Source organism: Strix uralensis, chromosome 6 (genome assembly GCF_047716275.1).
Source record: "Strix uralensis isolate ZFMK-TIS-50842 chromosome 6, bStrUra1, whole genome shotgun sequence".
Lineage (NCBI taxonomy): Eukaryota > Metazoa > Chordata > Aves > Strigiformes > Strigidae > Strix > Strix uralensis.
This window is the reverse complement of record NC_133977.1, coordinates 1,262,870-1,289,742: the sequence shown is the minus strand read 5'-3', so window position 1 is coordinate 1,289,742 and position 26,873 is coordinate 1,262,870. Positions and strand designations below refer to the sequence as shown.

Below are 26,873 nucleotides of genomic sequence, written 5' to 3'. Positions count from 1 at the left end.
AGACCCTGCACCAGCTCCGTTGCCCTTCTCTGGACACACTCGAGTCATTCAATGGCCTTTTTGGAGTGAGGGGCCCAAAACTGAACACAGTCATCGAGGGGCGGCCTCGGACTCACCAGTGCCGAGCACAGGGGTACAAGTCCTCAGGCATAAGAACACTAAGATGCACCTTCCTGGGAGAGACACAAGATAAGGAAGCAGACTGCTGAGCTGCAACACCCATAGGTCCACGGCTCTGACAACCACCCTCTGGAACGTGAAAACTCAAAGATCTTGCAACAGTTCAAAAAAAACACATGGCCTTGCAGGACTGACTACACCAGTTCTGCTGCATTTCCACACAAGTCCAAGGCACTATGCTGGCCTTAAACTCCAACACTTGCACATCATTGTGAAGCCACCAGCTGCATTAGTGTGGGGTGGCACAGTGGCACCAAAACAGTCAGTCCTTTTGCAACCAGAAGGGAAACTCTCTAAAGCCATAAAACATGAAAAGAGAGAGCTAACAGATCAGTGAGAAGAGCCACATTTCTATCCCACTGCTCATTCATTTCAGTATCTAACCAGGCCCCCAAAGCTCTTGTTAAAGGAATCTTTTCATACTAGTTTTGATACGGGAAGGGGCATGGGCAAGACCTGGCTGCTTAAATCAAAGGCATTGCCCTGAATACTGGAATGCCTGGCAGCACTTTTACTGAGTGATTGAAGTAGTTAGCCCCTTGCTGGAAACGCAGAATTACTGCAGACTAAATCTGGACAGCATTGCTTGAACCAAGGCCAAGGTGCCTCATTTCTGTGACTAACTAATACCAAATGAATCATTTCTTTAAAAAGAACTCCAGCTTGGACTTTCAGGGACTTGCAAAATAATTATGTTTGTCTTTTATATGCAACAATTTTGATCTATAGAATCCATTCAGAGGAAGAAGCTATGAGTACAATTGCTAGCAGTTATTTTGAGTATCTTTTTACACTTCTAAGCACAGATATTTTGCTGTTTAAATAGAGATCAACACTTATTTTCTTCTCTCAATGAACTTCTTTACCCTTGCCTGCTTTGATGCTCATGTCCAGTAAGAGGCTTTCAGAAAATGATGCAAGTGCGTTGTTTTTTTTTTTTTTTTTTAGCATGTGCACTCTTCTAATGAAACTAATACAGCATCATGCATGACAGAGCAAGAAATTCACTTTGCAAGAGCCAGGAGGATACAAGTTTAATTTCTCTTGATTTAACAAAACAACAATAATCCTGTATAATAATATGCCACAGTCTTGATGAAGAGAAAGTTCAGCAATGATCTGAAGGTCTGGTCTGAAGATCAAGTCTGCCCCTGTAATACCAGATCACTTTACTATCACACATTGACTGACATCTAAAGACAAAGCACCCTGAATTCATCAGTGAAGAACAAACCAGAATAAAGTGATTTCCCTTCTAGGAGTCTATTGTCTTATTCTGTAGCTGGAAGATGATTTAACCAGCATTTTCTTCACACTACACAATTGATGTGGAGCAGGCAAACTGAACTCAGCTGCTTCTTCACTCAAGTTCTGTGGTCCATCGTGGTTAGGACTCCTAGGGAGTAGATTTCATTTCAGCCAGATCCACTTGTCACCAACATCAGCATTGTAGCCTTGCCTATAATTGCGACCAGGAAGCTAGAGAAAACAGAAAGTTCAGTCAGAAAAATGTCTCTTTTCATTCTTTATGGAAATTTTTAGATTCTTTATGAAGTGCCTCATGGTATCTGCATAAGTGCAACATGAAATATGTTTTTACAACCTAATGATTAAAACTCACAGAAAAAACAGTCCCTTTGAAAAAAAACTGAGCTGTGCAGCTGAAGGGGGGACCCACCAAAAACACTATGCCGTAATATATATGAAAACTAGGCTAATAATCTCAACAGTACAACAGCATATTCCATCTGGATGCATCCAACTCTTCTCCCCCACACACCCTTGTTTCCAGTTTTAGTAAGAGAAGACCCCTTTAACTGTAGTATGTAGTAGAGGAATTGAATCAGTCAGTAGAATCTCATGCCAAAATAGGTACATGTTATTAAATACATGAAAAATTTCATGCATGAAATACTGAGTTAATTACTACATTAAATTAAACCATTGTCCTGGTTTGCAGGGGTTTTTTTGGTAGTAGGGGAGGGAGGAGTGAGCAGCTGCATGGTGCTCAGTTGCCCTCTGAGGTCAAACCACAACAGCCATTCAACTGAAATTCAATATTTAGCCTTCAAGAGCTGAACTTAACTTCCTTAAAGCAAAAGCAATAGCTGCCTGTCTTCATAAGCAAAGCCAGAAACCACTATTGCTAGAAAAAATGAAGTTTCTTGAACCCCCTACCCAAATTTCACAAGTACCCTGGGACCTAAGCAACAGCCTTCACTTGCTGCCTCTGAACCTCACTGATCTTTCAGGCTGCAACTCTTCTGCACGGACCCTTAATGCTGCTGGCAGCAGCCTCCACCTAGGCAGCTCGGACACAGAGGTTAGCCTGACCAACCCTTCTGTACCTGTGGTTCCCAAACCAGGGCTCAAGGAACCACAGTGCTGCCATACGAAGTCACCCCTCCGTACAGTTCGCTGCACTTCACTGTACACGAGACGGCAGAGGGCTGGGGACCGCAGCAGGAAGCTTTTCCTTCTGGCAGCGTTTCAAGAGCTTAGGCTGGTTGTCCAGGTCACAAGAGGATCATGCAAGGAGCAGTTTGAGCCTCGCAAACCAAGACACGCATTGCAGAGGGAAAGGCTGGATGAACTGGAGCACTGGGAGGGGGACATCAGATATACTGGAGCACTGGGAGAAGGATATCAGAGGAAAGCTGGATGGTCTGCACCCTCACCAGGAAGGGAAAGCAAATTATCACTGAGATGAGAGCTAATGGAGGTGAACAGCAGTAGCCTAAACAGTCTTGGTATTTGTGAGTTCAAGGAGTTGTGTCTAGACCTAGAGAGGAGGATCTGTTACCCTCAAGTCTGTGAAAGGACATGAGACACTGAAGCACACAACCCCCTCCCTGGTAGTCCATCTAGCCAACCAAACTTATGTTCCACAACCAAAGCTTTCCCCAAGGGTTCACGAGGAAGAGGACACGCACAGCTGTGTGGATCATGCACCAGGATGGAAAGCCAAGCCTGGCCCCCTCAGCCTGCTGCAAAAGCATTCAGGCAGCATTGCAGACAAAAATTCAGTGGCCAATCCATTCTACCTTCAGTTTTAAAGATTTAGGAAAAGAGGCTGTTTAAGTAGCAGCCATTTTAAGGGATTACAGACACAGCACGCAAGACTACCAGAGAAAGCATGCCAGTACGGTTAAAATAGCAAATTCCCCTTACACAGTGTACGTGCTCTCTCTGCAGGCAAGGAAAGCACTCCTCCAGGCCAAGCGGGCTGCATCAGGTCAGCAAAAGCACACTTTATGTGACACAAGACTCACCACGAGTGTGCCAACAACGCTGTCATCAAAATCATCTCCTAACAACTTGCTTTGCAAAAGCAACACAAATTTTTAGTGCAGTTTCAGCCTGAATAAACATAAAGCAGGCTCCATACCCACCAGTTCACTAAGCCACAGGAACAAAACCTGCCAGCGACAGGATGAGTGCATAAAGTACCTACTTTGGCAATTACTCTGATCTGAGTGATCCTATGGAGGAAACAGATGTAGATGCGTTTCAACCTCTGAGTCTCAGATGTTAAAGCAGTTCCCTTTGGAAAGTACTGACCATAACCTGGAATGCCAGAGATGGTTACGTCCTAGCTCCAAAAGCAGAGTCTATTTCCAGAACCTCTCTTCCTATCCCCAGGAATGAAAGAGAGGGAACACAGTGTTCACCTTTGAGATACAATACTGGAATCAAGAAGCAAACCACCATGAAAAAGCAAATTAGTTTTGTGAGAAAGTCTGAAGCAAGCAAAGATGCTATAACAAAACTCTTCCTTTAAAAATAAGCTATCTGCTGGCAGTCTGTACAAATAATTAAGCACAGATCATCTGCTCATCTCCACACAAACACTGGTTTCACACAAGACCCCTGACTTGTCCTGATGATTTTTCCTTTCAAAAAACTGTAAGAGTATCCTGTTTGAGACTGTTGCCCCTGCAGAGAGAAGCAAGACCCAGTCTTGATGAAATCTATACTCAGGTCACAAAACCAGCTATTTAATCCAGGATGAAGCCTGTTGTTCTAAGCAAGGGGAGGGGGGGGTGTTCATTTTTTTAATCTGAAGGTCAGAAAATAAGGCACTTCTTTCCCTAAAACATCAGGCTAACAGAAGACTCCTACCTCCTTTGTGAGACATTCCCCACCCTGCCCTGTCACAAGCCATTACAAGCCATTCGTGACTGGTTTTTCTAAGGTTTTTAAATTAAAGTCATCTTTAATGTCTTGTCTAAATATCAGAAGAAACCATGCAGTCCTGTTAAAGAGTTACTCCTGCTGAGCAAAGAGATGTGAGATGAAAATAAACGATTACTATCTCTGTCCTGCAAACTTACAGTGGTGAGCTAGGGAGGACATCAGACCTCCTGTGACCAGCCTGTATCTATTAATTCTAGCACAAAAACAGCTCTCCCTAGTCCTCTCCAGGCAGCACATAATTGGCCCTTTGATACTTCAAGAGATTCCCAGATAACTAGATTATTAAAGCAACAGGAGCTCTCTGAGAAAATACAGGAGTTTACAATTTCGTTTCTGGGTAAATCTGCTGTCTTTAAAAGATACAATATCAATCCCAACAGAATTCAAATTCATTGTCCAAAACAAATTCCCCATGTGCCTTTGGTTAAAGACATGCAATACATCAAAGCAAATTTTATAATAAGTATTCATCCATACTCCATCGTTCACAGTGGGCCTTGGCAAAAGCAGTCGAGTTTTGGGATATGTTACAGCCAAGCTTTCAAAAGAGCCAAAAAAAATGGGAAGAGGAAGGCACAGTAAACAAATCCCATATTACCTAGCAAGCAGAATGATGTGAATTTATGTTCTGCACGCCATCTGCACAAAATACAAGTAACACAGACGACTTCCCAAGAATGGGCTCTTCAAAGCTCCTATTTTACAGCTGTGACTGTAGTAAAAGAGCTGCACAACTAGGAACAAGGCAGGTCTACCCCAGAGGGGAGGAAGCTGGTGATCTTTTAGTACTTATTGAGCACTTGGAAAAATACTGGAACAGGAGTCATTTCTGTTCTTGTGGTCTTCTGCCCTTCCTCCAGCTCCTCGCATGCCCACCTCCTGCCAGAACAAGCATTTGCTCAGCATCACGAGGAGCCTGGATTAAAACGGCCAAATAAAAAGTGTTGCCGCGATGTCACACAGCGTGGCTGAATGGACTGAATAAGCACGATGCCAACAAAAAGAGGTCCTACAGTACCCATCCTCTCATCTCTCTGCTGCACACTCCAAGCCAGCTCTGCAGCTTTGCTGGATCGTTCCACAAGCTCGATCAACCCTCTCGCCCAGCAAGAAGCTATTCGCTCCTTCTGGCTGGGTGCGTTTTCGGAGACTCTGCAAGCTCAGTCAGCCAAACACATACCAGACCACTGGAAAGAAGAGTGGTGGGAGCACCAGGGAAGATCTGGGGATGCAAGGCAAGTGGTAGGATGTGCTTCTTTCGGTGACAACAAATGGTTAAGTTGGTGCTGCAAACCGCACCCAGCTGAAGTTCCCAGCCTGTTCTGCCCAGGGCTGCCTAGCCAGCACAAGGGCAGGGATGGGAACAAGTGGCCAGCCCTGAATCTGCTGGTATTGCAGCCAGAAGTAAACAGTCCAGCCTAGAAAAAGAGATGATGGAACATAGATAGGAAAAAACTCTGCATAACTTGCCAGTAGCTGGGAGAACACAAAGAGGGACTGAATATTCACTGTCTCTTCCAGTACAAGATACAGGTGCCATCAAAGCCAATGGCTTGAAGGACTCCTTGCTGAAGGATACTGCTGACACAAAATTTAGGCAGTCTTGATAGGAAACCAGGCAAGAACTTGGAAGTGACTTGCATTTTCCGCAAGACTTGTGCATTATAAGTTTCCCAGTCAGAACTATAATGAAAATCAGCAAGGCCACATCATTTGCAAGTGGCTGGCACGTTCACGTGAATGCTCCACGTGTGTTACCTTCAAATCACACTTGAGTAAGACCAAAGAACTTGGTTATATATAACTTATATAACTTAATGGCTACATTCAAAATAATAGTAGCACAACCTATTACACATGATTAATTATTAACAGCACATTTCCACAGGCATAGGAATAGCATACAGGGTCAAATAAATCCCTTCAGACCCTCTTAGGTTCTTCATTAACATCAGCCCAAGGAGACCTATGGAGCCACCAACAGGTTTGTCCAGCACCAAGTGGCAGAGAAAGCAGTCGACTATCACACCAAGGTTGAACCATCTTTCCCAGGAAGAATAATAAAAGCCACGCTGTTATCACAGCAGCCACCTAGACACGTACTTTGCAAGACAAGAATTAGGTCTCTGCTCTCAAGAGCTTACAACTGAAGCAGCACTGAACAAGCAAACAGGAACAGAGATCCCACTAGACAAGCCCAACAGCTCACACACATCCCTGCAGCAGGAGGTAAGTGTGAGCTCCTGCAAGGTCACTGTCAAGTAACAGATTTTTCCACTCCATGGAAATGGATGAGACTGAGAATCAAGTTTTGGTCTGCTGCATTACACTGTGCAGAACTTAAAAGTTGGCAGGCAAGGATTAGCTCAAGAAGTATGTGATAAAATCCACCACACAGAGCATGAAACTAATGAAGTGAACTGTACCCAAAGGTAGAGCCGGCTCAAAGGAATGAAACTGCTTAACTTTAAAAGAACGTCAATAAAAAGATGAAAACAAGATCATCTCATCAGTTAAATTAAGAACTCTGCCACAGAAGTGTCTGTCAAAACTATAAACATGATGAAAAGCCCTATAAAGTGGTATAGGCTGCAGAATAGCAACAAACAGCTTCAGCCAGCTGTTTGCTATAGGCTGTGGCTGCATTTCATAGCTCCTCAAAATAATTTCAAACCAGACATGTACAGGTAGAGCTCTGGAGAGTTTTAATAATCTGAAAAGGTCTACATCCATCAGTTTAGAGCCTGTCTTGTTTTCCAACATTTCAGAAGCAAAAAGAATTACCATTTTTTCCTTTTATTCCTGTGCTGCTTTCTACTAATGGCTGGGCTTCACAGCTAAGATAGATCTATAAATAGCATGTTTTGAGCAGTGCTGATCAAAAAGCACTTAAAAACGGAGTCATTACTCTACAAGCATGGGCTCATTCATCAATATCCAAACCTTGTCATTTAGTGGCTGTTTATAACAGGCATAATAATAGCACCTTCCATCACTGCTGTTAGCAAAGACTACTGCTTTTTCCAGTAGAAATCCCAACTTCCAGAAGTTTGTTGTCAGTGTTTGTTGTTGGGCACACAGCTAAAATCCGAGAGAATCTAGGAACATGTAGCTTCATATATTGGCTGTGTTCTGGAAGGACTTGGTTCCTATGTTCCAGAGCAAAAAAGGGAGGGGGGTGTAATACCACACCCCCCCCCCAACAGACATTCAAAGTGTATATGGTTTGGTTTCCAAAGGACTGGCATAGATAGATGTTTGCTTACAGCTTGACTCCTGCTATTCTTTACTCAACCAAAAATCTTAATGCTGTTAACATTCATTATAGCCAAAGTAAGAAGAGTACTCAAAAGCTTTACTGAACTGAGGTTAAAACATTTCCAATTTGCTCAAATTGTTCAATGAATGTTGTCCTACCCTTCATTCATTCATTAAAACAGACAAGACAGTAGAAATCTTTTGGAAAGAGAAGTGTCCATAAGGAGGACACAGCATATTTCTTTAAAGCGTAAGTAGTTTTTATTTCAAACAACATAAATGAGTTTGAGTTTAAGCAGGAATCTGATTTGTAGAAATGAATTTGTGACAATTTGAACAACTACAAACACCATAAACAATCTAACCTATATCTCCAGCCTTGCATTTGTAAGACAGCCAAGAATAAGGAAACAACAGGGTACAGCTAAATATTTTGTTGCAGTTTTTTTCCCACAGTGCCTACATGCCTGAGTGACAGAATATCTACTTTGTTTTTTCTCAAATACATTAGAAATGCCAGTTATCCACTACAGAGTGCAAACCCACCACAGGAAAAAGCCAGGTAGCTATATCCAAGCCAGATGAAGTGTTATCCTAACTGTAGGCTTGCTTTTTTAACTGACAGGTGAAACGCAGAAGCCTTCTCACAAAAGCTTTCCTCGTTACATTACTCAAGGTAGCAGCAGGTCTTAGCAAAGTCAGTTCTACATTAAAAAGCCCAAAAGCACTTCTCAGCATAAAAATGCTATCAGGAAACAAGGAAGATCATACACTAATGCCATCCCAACCAAAGCTGTACCACCACCCAGCACAGTTAAAGCACCTCAAACTGACACTATTTCACAGATTAAGACCCATGGAGATGTTACCACGGAGAAGCTGGAGCAAAGCAGGGAGAGCGAAAAATGAATCCAACTATCCTTCTTACAGATTCGCCAAAACCTTTTCCTGATCTAGAGCATAATTTTCAATACAAGATACCACGATGAAACTGTCCTCTGAGGGTTGGTTTGTATTTTTTAATTAAAGTTTCCTAGGAGATGCGGAAGAGCGGAGTTGGAGCAGTTCTCCCGCAACTTTTCTCCACTTTGCTTAATCACTAACAAAAGATCTTTCTTCTGAGCTATTTTCCTTGGGTTGTGTTTTTGTTGTTTCTTCAGTTTTGTTTTTGTTATTTTTTTTGTTATTTAATAGAAGTCTAGCCTGGAGATTACATTCCTACATGGGTATGGGATTGAGAGGGGTTTAGTAGAGGAGGATGTGTTCCCACAAAAAAAAGTGTTTTCTTTCACAGGGATCAGTGGCAGACTGTCAAGTTTGAAATGGATTATTTTAATGCCATTGGGATTTTACTGTCTTTTTGATTTACGTAGGTACCCAGTGCCTGGGACAGCATGGTCTGTCATCTAAAACAAACCAGACACAACTACCAAGATCAAGATTTGAGATAGTCCCAAGGTCTCTCAGGTTCCTTCCCCCCTGCTGTATCTGGGACAGATATCCCTGCCAAATGCCCATGATATTTTAAGGGAAGCAGCATAGAGATGTTTCTAAAGCAAAAGAGGGGCTGCTCTCACGCTCCCTCTGTACATACAAGATCAGTGAGAGTGAAGGAGGAGTAGGAAAGGTTGGGAAGAGGAGGAGATCACATGCCTATTCCCACCTTTTCCAGGTGCCCTTCAGGAACAACTTTGTCATTCCTAGGTTTTAATTATTCTTCAGGTTCTTCTGGTCTTACCAATATTTAGCCAGGCAACATCTTGTTACTTTAGAAAGGGCTAAAAATATTTTGCAGAGATAAAGCAGAAAAAAACCTTAAATTAAGCCTTTCCTAATTTATTGTGTGTCTGCTTTCATTCCTTCCTGGACTCAAAAGCTGACAGGGCTGGTCATTACAGCTGTCAAAAACCACCATTAAAACAAGAATTAGGAAGAGAGACCTTGATCCTAAAAAACCGAAATCTTCATCAAGCCAAGAAAAAATGGCAGGAGAGAGAAAACAGAAGATTGTATCAAAGACAGCCGCTATGGTAACAATCAGAAACATGGAGAACAAAGATATCCTAACCTCCCTATTTCCGCAAAGGCAAGAGTACCACGGAAGATGATTCATGGCTTAGATAAGGCTTATTGCTGCAGTTTTACTTTATATGTATGCATGGTAATGTCCTCTGTGCACACAAGTAGAATAGGTCAAAGGGTGTTTGTTTTGTTGGGTTTTGTTTGGGGTCTTTTGTTTGTTTGTTATGGGTTGTTTTTTTGTTGGGTTTTTTTGGGGTTTTTTTTTTTTTTAGAAACCTGAAGCGTTTCTTGTAACGCAAAATCTGCAGCCAAAGGCCAAGATGTCGAGGACCCCACCACACAGTGTCACCACATTAAACCTCAGTGCCCCATTTTGGCACAAACGCCCCCTGTTGTTGATCCAGACTCTGGCTTCCTGAAAGCTCAAGTATTTATTTTGTAGTTCAGGGTATTTTAAACAGGAGATTTGTGTGTAAGCCAGGAGTGCTCTGCACTCTCAGAGAAGATGGCAAAGCTAAAGGACTTCCTAACTCCCCACCATTTGCCAGCAGTCGTCTTCAGCACCTTGCAACCACAGCTGCCAAGAAGTGTCAGGGCTGCACTTCACATGCAACTTGGGCCACGTCAAACCTGAAGAAAGTCTTCCCTTAATGTTCTCCCTTTTGGGCTAGTTATGATTTTCACATTACAAATACATGCTCTTACACTACTATTATTTTTGGGTTGTGAGGCTGAGAGTTACTAGTGCTGCAGGTTCACCTTCCCGTCTCTCAAAATCTCGCTGTGTTACAGCTATTTCCCTGCAACCACCTTAATAACTGGAGGCATGGCAGACATTACACACTTAAGGATTTCTCCTTCTAAGGCTGCATCCTTACAAAAAAGAGGGTAATAAGAAGCCTGGGGAAAAAGCATGGGAGTCTCCTGCCCTGCAACCTGTTGCCTCTTCTCCACTTGCTGCTACACAAGACTGCAGGCCACCCACTCCCAGGTCCTGGGGCAGAAGGGAGGAGGATGAGGAGCAGGATAAAAAGATGCAGCTTGACAAGTCAGTTGAGTCGGTGCAGCTGCTGTAGAAAGGCAGCCATCCCACCCCCACCACACACTGCTGCTACGTCCCTTCCACAGCTCCAGTATCCACCTAACCCCAGCAACCCCTTCAGTTTGGCAATCTAGCATAAAACTAGTCCAAGAATAAAACAAATAAATCCCTTCTAGGCTAGCAAACTGAAGGGACTTGTCAGAGACAGTTATGGGAGCCAGATTGTACCTCACAGTAGTAATGAGGTCTTTGACCAGCTCAAGCTTTCCTTGCCTCACGGTCAGCATCCCTGTATTCCAAAAGCAGTCTTCCACCAAGGGAAAAGCGCAGGGAAAATAAAACAAGAGCCTCCTCTTACCTTTCAGTGGCATACTTATTTGGTTTCCTGATGAGTTAAATGTTAGGCAGAAAAATCTGAGACAGTCATTTTGTCTCTGTTTAATATGGAGCTGCACTGACATGGATGGACAAAACAGAATCATTATTAGGCCAAATAAGCCTCAGCTTTCCTCACATGGTGAATACGGCACACATGCAAAGTTTATCTCATTGCAGAAAGTGACATTGCACAATTAGATGGTTTGAAGAAGGACAATGAAAATCATCAAGGAAAGGAGCTGATGGATGGGAGTTGAAGTGTGCCAGGATCAGCAAATAGCCAGTGCATGGTGGGGAAAAGCAGTAAGAGAGTAAAGAAAGGAAGGGAAGCATGTGGCTCGCTATTTCAGTGCGAGAGCAAAAGGACACTTCAGATTGAAAGATGACAACTAAAACTGATCTAAGAAAACTCTACACACAGGCACATGCTGGACACACTGGAGCTCAAAGTCATACTGGGATAGGAAGTGTCTCTGAAGGTAGTTCAAGAGTGTGGAATAAATTCTTCAAAGAATTCATCATAACTATCTGCTTCAAGGGTAAGGTACACATCCCTGACTTACTTTTTTTCTAATTGTGTAAGTTAAACTAACAAAAGATAATACATTTGCTATGGATTTTGCCTTAGTACAAAGGAACTTTTAGGTGCCTAGGGTTGTCTTGTCTGAAAAAGAATCTGTGTGCCCAAGCATTCGGTCATTTTCCTTAATATACACACCAGCACATATACTTAAAGAATTCCAGCAAAATATAAAGAGGCTAGGATACTCCTCCCACTGCACAATCTTACCCCTCCAGAGAAAGGATGGAGAAAAAACAACAAACAAATCCAAGGGCATGAGATGTTTTTATCATACTACTGAAAATAGCCTTTTTATCCTTCAGGATTTCTTAGACTTGTGTTTAAGATGGTGGGGCAAGCCACTGGACAGAGGAGCTGGGTTACCTGAAGCAGGGTCAGGGTGAGTGGGCTAGCATAAAAGCTTTCCGCTAGGGCTGATGAAATGAGAAAGACGACTAGGTTTTAACCATTTTGTTTTCATCTGCTCTAGCGAAGGAATTCTCCACTCCAGTGCTTGAATAACCACCAGCAAGTACTGCACTCCAAGCTCTGGTACACTCTGTGATAAGCAAGATCACTGGGGTTTTTTTGTATTTTTAACCACAAAGTTTGTATAAATAACATGCTGATCATTTCCTTATGATCTGCAGTGAAGGGAGAGGTAGCTAAGACTCTTTTAAAGTTCTCCGGCTTTGTTTTCAAGAGGTGAAGACGTAGGTGATGGCTTGAATATGACTCTTAGACAGCTGCACTTTTATGTATACAGAAGAGAGCATGCACGTAAAAGAAGCCTTTTTCCACCACCCCTAGGAGATTCAGCAGGACTTGCCAACAGCATTCGGGAGTGTGAAGTACATAAGTACATTATAAGTACACTGATACCATTAAACAGAACCATTTGTTTTCGTCTTCTCTGCAAACACATCTGCCTAAGTGCTCCAGCTTCGCAGGGCACACATGGAGTTTGGAGCATTATCCGTGGGGATTGTGCGCAGTTGGAAGAAAGCAGAGAGATACAGCAGTTGTTATGAAAAAAAAAAAAAAAGAGTAGTCAAGTCTTTACTAGTCTGACAGTTCCTAAAATAATGTTGCTTCACTTAAGAATGAACATGCTTATCTCTGTGATCTACAGAACCTGACTAAAAGGTTACTTTTCCCTTGCCAGAAAAGCATCTTTAGAAGTTTATGAATGCCTGAACAGAATGGCTGAAGCCTGCCAGATGACTTCTTGGTAAGAGAAGGAGGCAGAAAGCCACCTCCTCACATGTGAAAAGAACACTTACAGAAGAAATTTAGAGGATATACTTGAAAAAAAAAAACCACCAAGTTTCTAGTATTCAGAGCTGTATGTGGCTACCTCATTATTTTACAGAAAGGCACACATACTAAAATCTTGGACTCCGAAGAGTGTTTCCTGCTTCTTGGTTGCTTCTGACTAATGAATATTTTGAACAAAACCCAGCTTCTGCCTGGAATTTGCAAATCCCCGAAAACCACCATTATTAGGCAGCATGAGTTGTGTGCACGCAACTGAAAAGCACAGCAGTTAGCTGCCTATTGGTATGATCAAGGATTTATGACTAGTTATAGGACTGCCGAGGAAAAAAATCCCCTACGCAAATCATTGTATTTATGTGGTAAACATCATTACACTAACTTTAAAAGCACATATTTCCCACAAGGAAGAGTTAAAGTTCTGTAATTATACCATAATTAAGTCTTTACTTACAAGTCATGTGAGCCTAAAATCTTTCTCTGTCTTCAAATGCAAAAGTGGTAGCACAGCTGTAGCCATCCCTGCATAGACATGGGCAAGGCAAGGCCTTACGATTCCCTCTCGTTAGACCCATCAACCTCACAGCCAAGATTTGTATGTCTAGAAGTTCGTCTGCTTTTCCTGCCTGCACTGGCTGGTCTCATGCTGTATTACTTCTGAATATAAGCCTTGCCTTACAAAGAAATTCACATCTTCATTTGCTAAACAAAGTTGAAGGGAAAAACACAGATCTTCAAAGCTTCAACGCGAAGAACGTAATTCTTAGAACATAAAACAGTGGGTGGGGATGGCTTTCTGCTTCCCCTTCCAGCAGCTTACGGAAAGTAGGAAAACTCAGCATCTTCTGCATTGTGCACCTTCCCCATAGACACCCCTCATCCCAGAAGGATTACAAGTGTCTAAGCATTCAGAAGAGAGAAAAACAGCAGCTAGCATTGCCTGAATTTAACAGAATGCTTCATGAAATGTACAACTCCTCCTTATTCCAAATGACATTATCACTTTCCACAGTACGTTCCTGAATCAGGGCCTAAAAGCATGCCGGCAGAAGGGAGATTATATTTTGGCAGTGGTTTTTTTTGCACTGACAGTGCTCAGCTTCTGCTGTCAACTAACTGGCATCAGGCAGACCAGTCCAAGAGCCCAGCTCTCCTCCCCAGGTATTCATATTCCTACTCCTAAGCATCTCTTTGCTGCATCTGCAAGGCAAGTCACAATTTTTCCTGGAAGCCAGCTATTTGATGAGCCAGGGCATTCTCAGTTTCTTGCCAGCACAGAGAGGAATGTGCTGTTGTACAGTCAGAGAAAAAAGGCTTTCAGAAGTATTACCCCTGGTTCTCAGCACACAGCATCGAGGTCACATCTAGCTGTGTGTCAGGCAGCCTCAATAATTCCCAGCTCCACTGCAAAGTGACATTTCAGCCAAAAAAACCCTATCATCTTCGGGAAGAAAGGCACTGTCAGTACAGATGGATGTTGCATGCTGGCGACAAGTCATGCAGCAGATCCTTCTGAAATATGTGCTGCACACGCACAGACGTCTCTTGGAGTGAAGGACTCCAAAAATCCTTAGTCTGAGCTCTAAGTTTTGGACTTAAAAATGTGAAGCACACAATTCTCGTAAGAATTTCTCACGTGGACCAGGGAGTTTTCAAACCCCAAGGACACCCTTGTTTTCAAACCCTTGAGGACAACCTCAAGGAGTACCAAGATGCTTTCTGCTGCTTTAACCTTTAGCCGCTTCTTACAAGCTGGAAAGACTACATCTTAAACAAGGCAGAACAGCGTGAATCCAGGAGCCTCTCCACTACATAGTTAGCTGAGGAGGAACAAATTATGTTGAATATTCACAGGGACTTCTGAACTGACTATTGCAGAAGAAAACATTGGTAGCTCAGGGTTTCCAAACAATTCCACAAACCTGTATCTGAAATTTGAATTTCAGTAAGACACTGTATACTAACAGAACCAGAAAAATGATAGTGTTTTGACTATGAGAATCACGGTTTACAGCAATTTATATAGACCTTCCTTCCTTTGTCTTCAGTGATTGCTTGAAAACAACAGCCATGAAGGTTTCAACACAACTTGAAAATAAACCATCACCTGTACCTTCAGTTTGTCTAACCCATATTAATTGTCAATCAGTTCCACAATTTCTCTAATGAGAATTTACAATACGTGGGCCTCAGGAAAAGACCACATGGTGTGCGAGGACCCCATGCCAGCTAAATAACAATAAGCGATAGGGCAAAGTGCTAAGTCAATTGGAAGCCGTTGTCTCCAGAACCAGAAAGGCGAGCAGCTAATTAAAACATTGTGTGGGAGCCTGCATGAGGTGTAAGAGAGCGCTGGGCCACAACAGGCTTTGGATGTGTGCCCACGTACAGAAACACACTATTTAAAGCAACAAGAGTTTTGAGAAGCAATGTAACATTCGTACCTCCTCAGCCTACTCCAGAAAAAACACCCCCTCCCTCAGCGTTTTATAAGCAGTCTTCTTTATAGAAGTCGCCATGGGTTTCCAATTTTCTTGTTTGACTCAAAGGATTATTTTAGATTTCAGAGGTCAGAGACTAATCAGGGCAGGAGAAACAAAAACAAATGAAAACCACTTATCCTTTAGTCCACATCCAAAGATCAAAAAAGAAAATCAGCTTACGAAACAAATCATTTGCTTCACTATTCTTCTTGCGGAGAAGCTAGATTTCAGAAAAGGTGGGGAAATGGGCAAAATCCAGAACATGCTCTTAGAAATGTGTATCCCTGTACATGAGATTGACACCCAGGCTGTGCACAGGACAGTTACGAACGCGCTTACACTTCGGTGGGGACAGCTGCCTGGCTATCATACAACTGCTCCCCTTCCAGTGCTACTTACTGATCGATAGTCATAATAGATTTTGTCATATTCAGTGCCTCCAATTGTGATTTCTGGGATGAAGCGAGGGATGGATGTAGGATCCAGCACTCCACTTTTGTCCTGAACACTGAGGGGAAAGAAAAGGAAAAGAAGCAGTTAGCCCACATCCTGCCCCAAAGACAGCAACATCAATTCTGAATTTGATCAAATATTAAAGAACTACTTTTCTGTTAAACAATACTTACACAGGTTCTGGCTGTTTTCCTGTTATGATGAATACACAGGCCTTTTCTTCACACAGCTACTGTGTTTTTCCCCCCTCACCCTTGCCTCCAGTTGCTTCTGCTCCAACTTCTCCCTGCTTCTCCACTCCCTCCCCCAGGTTTTTCCTCCCTGGAGACGCTCTGTCATTGCTGGGAGCCTTCTCCATAAGGCATCACTAGCTTTTCGCTTCCCGTATAAGCAAGGTAAAACCAGTGGTTTGAGTCCCACACACTATCTTGCTATATCAACTTCATTTAATCACCTCCTGTTCAGTTCGTTTTCACAAATGAACCCTCACAAGGATTGAAGTAAGGTGGTGCTCTTCCCCAAATTCCCATCCTAAATGGATTGACACCGAGGCAATCGCAGGGTTTGGAAGCAGACAGTGCCTCTAGCACCCTGCCTGGGAGTAACCAGGGGAAGCACGCTGCAGCACCTGCAAAGACAGATACTAGGATCCACCAAAATCCAATGCTGCACAGTGCAAATACCCCAAATTTAAAATGTCTGAGAAACTGCTAGAAAGCTACCTTCTCCATACCGGTATTATACACAGACCAACAGTGCCACCTACACGTATTTGGGGAAAAACACATCCACTTGCAGTCAACAGCAACCAAATTCTGAATGCAACACTTGAAACTCTGCAAATTGTGTTGTTTTCAGGGAATTGCATTTCTTTACAAAGTTTTGCATACACATAAAGCACATGCCCTCAAAGCAAAGTTAATCATCTTTAAGCAATTATTTTTTTTCCCCTAAATCACAAATTTTGGGACCTTACCTCACAGCACTACAGTTTCAACAAGTAAACTAGTCTGCTAATATATCCTGATATGCACACTGTAAATTATCCTACTACAGACAAATTAGTAAGGAAATACAATAATCTAATAAAAGTTGAGATGGAAGAAAGTGAGGATAAATGCCCTTTTACAAGGCCAGGATGAACACCAGTGATGCTTCCTATAAAATACTACATTATCTATCTTTACATACATTAAATGTGTATTTCACATTCTGGAAGCCGGGAAAATGAGCCCTCCTTTGTCTCCCAACCAACACAGCAAGAGCTCTTTCCACGACATGCTAGCACTGGCCCTCCTGTGGCCACTCCCAGCCTTCCCACTCCAGGAGAGCTTGGAATAACCGAGCTGGGATAGAGAAGTTTGCCCAAAACGGTCTGATGATGCAACCGGTTTTATTTCTGAATCCCAGCATACTTCAGGAAAAACACCTTTGCACCTGTTAAGTCTCCTCTCTTGGGTTTCTGCTGAGAAGAAATCAGCTCGGATACCCACTGCTAATTAACCTGGAACTAAACCAAACAGACCCCTTCCAAAGTCAGCCCTTTAAGTATCAGCTCTTCAACACTTAAATGCAGTCCATCCTGTAACCACACTTGTAATCAGTACCAACACCATGAGCTTTAATCTGCATTTTCATTGTGCAGAGATCAGAGATGAGCAGTGGTCAAGACAGCAAGCTAAGAGTTTTGATCTGAACAGGACCATGTACAGGGCAATACATAAAGACCTTGCTGAGCTCAGACTTCACAGCACAGGCTGTGGAAGGTCCACTCATCTATCAGTGAATAAGCATCTCCATCTCTTCTTCCCACAGAAAGGGGAGAGTATGCTCTCTGCCAAGTAGCAGCAGATGTTCTGGACCTTACAAGTCTGTAGGAGAAAGATAAAATTTGCCCAGGCATATATGAAGAATAACTGAGTCTAGTAGTCAATCAGTCCACAGTTAATCCATTCCTTCAAGAATCTTAGCCAAATGACAACTGTAGAGGACAATGCCCAGGCCCAGTTTATTTTAGTTAATGGTCAAGATTGAAAACCTGCTGCTTTTAAAACTTCCTTGCTCTCACAACCACTGCCTCCAAAGAAACCACTGCACAACAAGAAAATGCAAACCTAATGGTACCAAAGATGGCTTCTCCAGGTTCAGCTCTGCTCTGTACCTTAAGAAATAGCTTTGAACGCTAACTAAAAGCACCACCCAGACACCTGCCACAACAATGTCTTTAACCACAAAACCACATTCGCTTGCCAGAACTAATTCACTGCTCAGCAGGAAGCATTTAAAGGCACCTTTTATGTTGCTTTAGTTTTCTCTTTCCCCCAGCACAACATTATCACTATTTATTATTTTCTGGCACTTACCCATATTTTCTTGAAGCAGCTCTCATCGTGCAGTAGCATAGCTTCTCAGAGCATGCTTTACCTACCCATAAGGTTATGTGAAATTTCAAACTTAACTGAGAGCACATAAGTGACTGCATGGTCCTAATACTGTAGGAACATTAGATTTTAGCTCATCATCATTGCAACTGGCCATAATCCTATTAGCTAGGGTTCTTCCCACTGCTACACAGGAAACACACTTGTAAGTATAGTACAGCAACGGGTAGCTCATTTCTTCTCCAAAAGCACCTATTACATACCTACTTCACACACTATGTCCAGCATGACATGCACGAGCAAGTACTGAGCAATCAGGACTGACACATTCCTGTCTCTTTTCAGAGGAGGAAGTCCTGTTTCCCTCACAGGCAGCTTACAGCAAGGATACACAAATTTTTCAGGGAACCTGTAGAAACCTGATGACACACGTGTAGCTTCACTTTTTTTCCCCATCTGTGTGTAAAACAAAGTCCCAAGATTGCCTACCACAATGAACATTAGTAAGTCTTATGAATGTATGTGCTAAAGGTGCAAGGGAGGGTAAAGGAAGTAGACTGGAAAAAAAAAAAAAAAACAACCAGAAAACAGTCAACCAAACAAAAAACCCAGATTACATAGCCTGAGTCATGATTTCTCAACAACTGATATTGGCATAGTCACAAAAACTGAAGTGACAATACACAGTATTAGAAAACCCCACTTCCTACCTAAAAGCATTCACTGGTTTAAGAAGCTTAGAGCCAGCAACACAAAAGCCTATCGAGTTCAATTCTGTGCTTATACATGAAAGCAAGTTGAGAAATAGCAGGTAGATCCCACTGGAAAACAGAAAATTTTCTCACACACCTTGAAACCAGCTTATCAAGTGGTTATTGCATTTCAGGTTTGAATCTGAGCGAGTGGGTGGCATTCATTCCTCTGCTATTCACACCCTTACCACCTTGGCCAGGGCTCCTCAACCCCTGCTGCGGTCGGCTTCCCTGCCTCCCATGAGTAGGGTATAACACGTGCCAGTGAGCCAGCGTGCGATATGCTCGTGATTTTGTCCATGCTTGTGAGAGCAGGGGAAAGGAGAAATGCTCCTGACTCATGCCACAGGTGCATAGAGCTGGGTAGGAGAGATGGCTCCTGCATCCAACTCTTACCATACTGACCTCCTCTGCTCCTGCGCTCATTCAGCAGGCACACAGGACAGACACGGGCTGTGTGTCCCACACGTGTCTTTCCCTGCCTGTCATTTCTTCCTTCCCCATTTTCTCCAGAACTTCGTAAAGGCAGGGCGATGACATACAGATCTCCTTCTGCCAAAGGGACTCAGACTCACCGTTTGGTTAGGCAGAACATGTATGCCATGCCCAAGGTAAACCACAGCCACTCCCTTGGTGAGCAACAAGCACTAACCATGAACGCCAAGAAAGAAAACAACTTTCCTCAAAAAGCAGGTCTGCAAGAGAAGGTGAGAAGGTGCAACAACAGCTCTTCAAATCTCTAAAACAACCCTTGCAAAGAGGAAATTACAAAGAACTGTTTCAGTTGAAGCAAGAAAGAAGGTGCTAACGGAAGCAGTTTTTAATAGTACCAGAAGTTTTACGATGAATGGTTTATGAGATTTTGGAGACTCCATGACAAAGTTTCAAAAACACTTCTAATACACCTCTTGCAAGCACTTCTAGCCCTGCTATTTGAAATCAGACAAGACAGGCATTCAAACATGGAGATTTCTTCCCTTTGCTAAGCATGCTGGATTACACTGTGAAACAGAGTTGACAGGTTGCTCTCCCTCATTCCCTTCCATGCTTCCTTGCTGCAACCTTTCATTAACCAGAGCAAAACATAAAGGAAATAGAAGCCAAGCTCTGGGGTAGAGCTACAAGAAGCTAAACAACTGTAAAGAGAGCTTAGAAATTAGGAGTTACTGCACATACAAGGTCCTTCAGTAACAACCTCAAAGTGTGTCTGATGTCCCGCCAAATACAATACCGGGAGGATTTACTACACAGTGTTTGGGGCACACTAATAGTTGTTAATGAACAAAATTGAACAGATGAGAGTGGCAAGCTATTTCATGGCTAGATTGTTTCCAAATGGAAACAGATCCTCTTTTCATCAAGATAAAACAAATGCCAATACCTATCTTTTTTTAATTAAATTAGTGGTGGCTTAAAAAAAAAAATTTGCCCATGCAAAATATGTTCTTCTATAGTAAATCCTGAAGGAGCTGCAGGGATGCAACAGATTTAACCACGAGCCTGTCTGATGAAACAAGTCAAATGCAGTAAGCTCCCCCCACCAGCTGGTAAAGTAACACAGGCAACATTACACAAACTACAGCTCTTCATTCCAAAACATTCTTTATTTTGCAATGCATGTAGACAGACACACAAGTTCACAGGGAAGGGCACGGATAAAAACATGCTTGAGACAGTGCAGTGGCAACAGAAGAACTCCTTGAGACATTTCAAAAAGCCTGCAGAATGGTTTCTATTGGACTCAGCACTTGGAGAGGAAGGAAAGATAGGAAGAGCATCCCCTGGGAGATCCCTCCAGCTTACATACACAAATATATAAATTTTTAATCTTTTACCAAGACATGCCTCAGTTCCACAACCACATTACTCTATTAGGGCAAGGGAGAGAGTACTCAAGGGCAACGCGGAGAGATAAAAGGTATCATTATGCAACTGGTTTTATATGGGTGTGGCTCACTTGTTTGATTAGCTTGCTTATTTGCATTACCAAAGTTGTCAGAGGCCCTGCTGGGGTTTCTGTGCATTAGACCCTATATACACGCAACGAAAAAGTTATCCTCACCCCTGCCCATCAATCCCCTTCCCCCAGACATGCTGCTACAAGCTGAAAAGGTGGAAAAGGTAAAACTGCCAACAGCCAAACCAGCACCAGAGTGGGATTACAACCACAACACCCTCTGTGGCACCCAGAGCATCTGCCCCTCTGACAGCATCAGATCTGAAAGAGCCCAAGCAGAACGACTGGGCTGTGCGCAATGCTGGGAGGTCAGCAAAGGAAGCAATTGCAGATGGAAAAATATACAAATACCTGCTGCAGCCTTCCACAAACACCCACGAGAGGGCAGCATGCGCCAGCATATGGAACAGGCAGCCCATCAGGAACGTGCTAAAAAACTCTCTTCAAAAGGAAAAATTAATGTAGGCATGGGACACCTGCAAATCTGCAGAAAGCTGGGTACCACAAGCTCTCTTCTACTTGGGCACTGGCAAAAGTGAGGAAAGCATCAGCTTTAACGTTCATGAACTAGCACCTGAGTTTGGCGTTTGATGCTCTGGGATGCAATTCCAACCCTGAAGACATGCAGCAGACTCAGAATCACAGAATCCTTCAGGTTGGAAAAGACCCTTGGAATCTTCAAGTCCAACCATCAGCCCTACTCTACAAAGTTCTCCCCTACACCATATCCCCCAACAGCTCATCCAAACGACCCTTAAACTCCCTGCAGCTTTTGTTCAGTCATTACACATTTGTCCTCTGTCTGGCACCACGCCTGACATGTTTTCATGAGTGGTATCTGTGCAAGCTGTGATGGGAGACTCATGTCTGTCCTGCACTTCTGGAGTTAACATCAGGAAAGATTGCATCCAAACCTACACATTTTTATAAAAAGCTATAAAGCTGCTCTTCCCAGGCTGCCCAACACATTTCCCACGATTTTCTCATTCAGCTGAGCAAGGTATGAGCACAAAATTGACACAGGAACTGTTGCTACACATGTGATCAATGCCCTAATACCCAGCACCAAACGAAGATTCAGAGCAAACACCAAGCACGTTGATCGGATGTCCAAATACAAATTCTATCTTGACAATGCTATTCTGAAGGCACGGGGAAACAGCAAAAGTCAAACTATAAACATTTAAATGAGCAGTCTGTTGCAGTGCTAGATATTAAGAGCAGCCACACAGTGCCAAGAGGAGAAATAATTCTGCATTATCTACAATGATAAGAGCCTTGTACAGGAGACCCTCTCACCTTCCCGCAGGGTTCAACGAAAAATTGAGTCCTTAATGCAATTTATTCCCTTCTACAGCAGCAAAATAGAATTTTCATACAGTATCTTAATACACTGCTCTTTAATTATATGCTTTCCTTTAACTCCCTCCTACACTCCACAGTTAATAATCCTTTCTTAATACCTATACTAGTGTGAAGCTACAGGAAAACAAGCAACTTAGCTGTATTTTCGCTTTCAAAGGAAATCTGATTGATAGTTTTGCAGGGTCTAAGTCACCAGATGCTGTCCTTTAATTACTACGTGAAGAAGCCTCTTTGATATTTATCATGACTTGTTTCTCTCAGACACCACCCAACACTGCTCTTCTATCTTCATCTATCTTCATCTTCATGCTCTTCATCTATCTTCACCCCGTTCACAATAAAAGTGCCATAGAAAAGGAACATCATTTCTAATTTTAGGAGGCATCTGAAGTAACAGCACAGTAAAAGGTAAAGAATCTCAGAAACCTGCAAAGAAGTTTAACTTACTACTCCAATGCCTGTCACAATAGAGACAGAAATTCAGAGGCAGATACTCAATTGAAAAAAAAATCCCTGTGTGTTTCTATTAACCTGTGAGATAACCAGAAACTAATAGGAAAATAATTAATTCTTAAATTTTGTTTTAAAAATGTAATAACTATTCTGCACTTGCTACCTGCACATTCAGTCTGAAGATGAAGTTCTAACAAAATGGGAAGCCTGTCTCACTTCACTACAAGGTTAACTCTATCAAGAGTCTTACAAGCATAGATATATTCTTTCTACGGGGTTATCCAGAGAACATTTTGTTCATCACCATGACTTGAGAGGGGCACTCCTGATGCTTCATCTGTGACACATGGATAAAACTGATCTCACTACTTTACATACACATCAATGGTTTAGTTCAACACCTTTTGGAGTTTGGAGGGCTACCTCTTTCCTGCATTGCTCTGGGGACATATGAAGCCCCACCAGTAGCACGCCACAGCTGAACTGAAGGACAGATGATCATGGAGTACTTGCAAAGAATTATTATAATCAAATCTGATTCTATTCCAGCAAGGCACTTTGCACTATCTGAGTTTGATCTCTTCACATCCAACTAGACAGACAAGGATCTTTTAACAAAAAAAATCCACAACAAAAAAACACCCTTAAACTTCTGTACTCTACAATCCTCCCCCTTATTACAGACAACAAACACCAAAACTGCAATACTTCATTCCATAAATTAGGATCAACTTCTGTTTAGGATTATTTACTGGGAGTCAGGGGAAAGGAGGAAAAATTGACCTACTGAGCAGTCACTCAAATTTGCCCGATTCCTTTTTACCCCCTATACTGTGTCCAGCCAGCTTCTTGACTGCCAGAAAGATGTTTAAAAGCAGACACCGTAAGAAAGTAGTCTAGTTTTAGAAAAAACACTCTAAACACAGACAATCTAAACAGCACCACATATAAAACTTGCTACAAGGTTGCTCTGTCAACAAGCTTTGTTGAAGGATGTCATGCTGCCAGGGCAGCAGAGAAACTACCACATCAACTGCATAAATGCTCCATTTTAAAATGAAATGCTTTTCTGTGATCACCCAGGAACAGAAGTGCTCACACAAATACCTTTCTAAGGCTCACAGCACTAAGGAACTGCCTAGAGAGTTATTGTGCTTCATTAATGGAATGGGCTTTATTCATCTGGAGTCTCTCATCTACTCAATTAGCAGCAGCAGCAAAATGCCACACCATATTACAGTGCCAAGCACCATTACAAAAGCCTGCTCTCACTGCTGACTTCTGACAAGAAGGAGAAGTCAGAGTGCAGATATAAACATACCTTTAAAACTCAAGGCTTTAGAGATTTTCCCTGAGATCTGATGCTAAGTAATGTTCAGGTACTGGAAGTCATCATACTTACTAAAGTCTCAAATGATGGTAAGAAACATCATCCTGCTCCAGCCACGGCCCCTTGTCAAACTTCAGGTACTCAATGTCTTCGATTACCTGGAATCGGAAGATAAAAATCATACTAAGAGGTGGTCTGATCAGAACACCCAAAATCAATGAACACGCCTCCCAAATAATGAAATAACCAAAATATATTATTAAACAAGTCACCCAGCAAAAAGGCAGCACTGCTAATGCTGTATTAACAGTGCAAATGTTTAGAGCAAACATATCATCTCTGAGTCATATTTGTGGAGATTGTGTCCCTGCCATAAGCACTGGGCAGACACATGGGGGCCAGCTCTAAAGTTCCTGGTGCTTTCAGCCTTGGTGAGCAGAGAATGGCAGGGAATAAATTGGCTGAGATGTGTCTTGTTTCCAAATTCTTACCTTATCCAAGACACTCTTCCTTAACCAGCCATTGGGGCTGAAAGCAAGCAAAGAAGGTACAACCCCACCTCTAAAGGAGGAAATGGAAGTAAGTCTAAATTTAACTCCTGTTTGTTGAAAACAAAACCCATCATGTTACATAGGAAGCTTGTTTTGTTTTCAAAAAGGCTCAGTGGCATACTAACTGAGAGGGGCTGAGGAGCAATTGTGGCAGTTGCCTCTCAGTGTTGCCGTGCGTGGTTCACATCACAGAAACAGAGGCATGTTTCAGGCTGGAAAACTCAAACACACTTGAAGTAGCCATACTGACAGAAGTCCAAAGGCCCAGGATTTCATTGGTCATCAGGACCTACCCATGCATGCACGTACCCTGAGCAGAAAGGACAGGTAAAACTCACAGCTCAGCACCCCGAACCATTCAAATAACACCAGCTCAGCAAATCATTCCCCTTCAGCATGCCCAAACTTATCAATCCCATATTCGAGCTTCATTTACAACCTGGCTCCACCAGAAAACAGATCTTTGCTGGTCTACTGAGTAATTGCTTAACACAAGCCCGAGGTTATCACACACGACGGACTAGATCCGAAGGAAACCCAAACCAGGGTTGGGAGGACGCGCTTAAGGTGCATCATGAGGTGGAGATAGTACCCTGAAGCAACTTGGGAAGGAGTGGATTGTTACAGTGCCAAACATCACTTTTCAGAGACCTCTTCCAGGAGGAAAGGATAAAACTATGAGGTCAGGACTGAAATCCTGATGACACGTTATCAATCTATTGACAAGTAAGCAGATGCCACTAATAAAGTGAGTGATAGAATAATAAGTGAAAAATGCTTCTATTCTTTACTGTACATTAAATCTACTAAAATTATTCCCTGCAATCACAGCAAACACTAAATTCCATCTATTACCACTTAAAAGGCAACAAAGTAGCTTTGACTATAAAGGTCCACACTATTACCAGTATTATGTTTTTATGGTAAGAAATAATGGCTTAGAGGTGTAACTGCATGATCCTTTTCCTTGAGGCTTTTATATTTCTTAAAGACTAATTTCACTGATAAAGACTTAAATAAGGTTGACATGACACCACCAAAGCATATTTAAAACTTCAAACAAGTTGAGATGCTCTTTAACCATTCTTTACCTCTTACAAAGAGGCAAAGTAGGCAAGCCAGATACTGTAGCTGAGAGCTGAGGAAACCTACTTTTCACATAAAGAAAAAAGCCAACAACAAATCCACCTGTTGATGGAAAAATAAACATTTTTCCATCAAAAAACACTACAAACAGTCCTCAAAAAACACTAAACTGCACCACATAGATTTAGAAGAGTTTTCAAAATTGTATTTAGAAACTGCTTCTTCCTACCAAACTGTGGTAACATAACTCAAGATAAGCATTCAAAGATGTAAAGAGAAAGAAAGGTGTAAGTTAGTTCAAATATCCACTATTTAATTTAAAAGCTGAACCTCGACCATACTTCCCATGAGCTATGCAAAAGCAATCACTTCTCTACTCCATGGCAAAGCCTTGGAAACTCCCCGCTACAGCTGATGACAGGACTAATAATAGAGTTGCTACCAACAGGGCTCCGATTATGTTGCAGGGAAAAAGAAATCTAGATCCAAATTAGTTTTGCACACTCTTATTATCATATCAGAAAATATCTCTCCCAGCAGCTCGTTAACAATTGTATCGGCCTCCCAACCAGGGTAGAACTTCTTAATTTATGAGGAATGCCCCGGCTCTCCCTGGGAATTAGCAGCAAATGAATGATTTAAACCTGATTGCAGCACAACTTGTAATAATGTCCAGGAGAGATCAGGTCTTAATATATTGCAGAGCAAGACAGGATTTAGAAAAAAAAACGTTTCAGTAATGAGACCCCTTTCTGTAATCTTTGCAACTAAGCCAATATGAACAGCTTACAGTTTCTAAGCTTGTTTCCCAGTGATCTGGTGAGTGCTGCTGTTGGAAGTGCTGGGGGGGTAGCAGGCAGCAGACACTGTTCTTATATCATGGGGACAAAATTTAAAGTTTATGGGGACAAAAACACCAAACCCCAATAGGCTGCTCTGTCCACTGACTTCTCCCCAAACTCCTTCCTCGCAGGTTGTTTCTTTGAGCAAGAGATGGACACAAGGAGCAACGCAGGCTACAACCCTTCGGAGTTCAGCCCACAGCTTGCAGAAAGGAGCTCAGCCCACATACAGCACCTACAACTGAAAAATCCGTGCAGGCTAGCTCTGGAGCATTTCACTTCTGCACTGGCAAAGGACACAGCCCA

General features: G+C 42.5%; 1 protein-coding gene across 1 annotated transcript in view; it reads right to left on the bottom strand.

Moving 5' to 3' along the window:
• Positions 1–1,183: 1,183 nt before the first annotated feature.
• NDUFA10 (NADH:ubiquinone oxidoreductase subunit A10) overlaps positions 1,184–26,873 on the bottom strand; it is a 44,177-nt gene continuing 18,487 nt past the window's right edge. The window contains exons 8-10 of the mRNA XM_074872452.1: positions 24,161–24,246; positions 15,797–15,905; positions 1,184–1,659 (exon numbers count right to left, since the gene is read on the bottom strand). Coding sequence (XP_074728553.1) covers positions 1,591–1,659; positions 15,797–15,905; positions 24,161–24,246 — 264 coding nt within the window. The 3' untranslated portion in view covers positions 1,184–1,590. The remainder of the gene's footprint in view (positions 1,660–15,796; positions 15,906–24,160; positions 24,247–26,873) is intronic.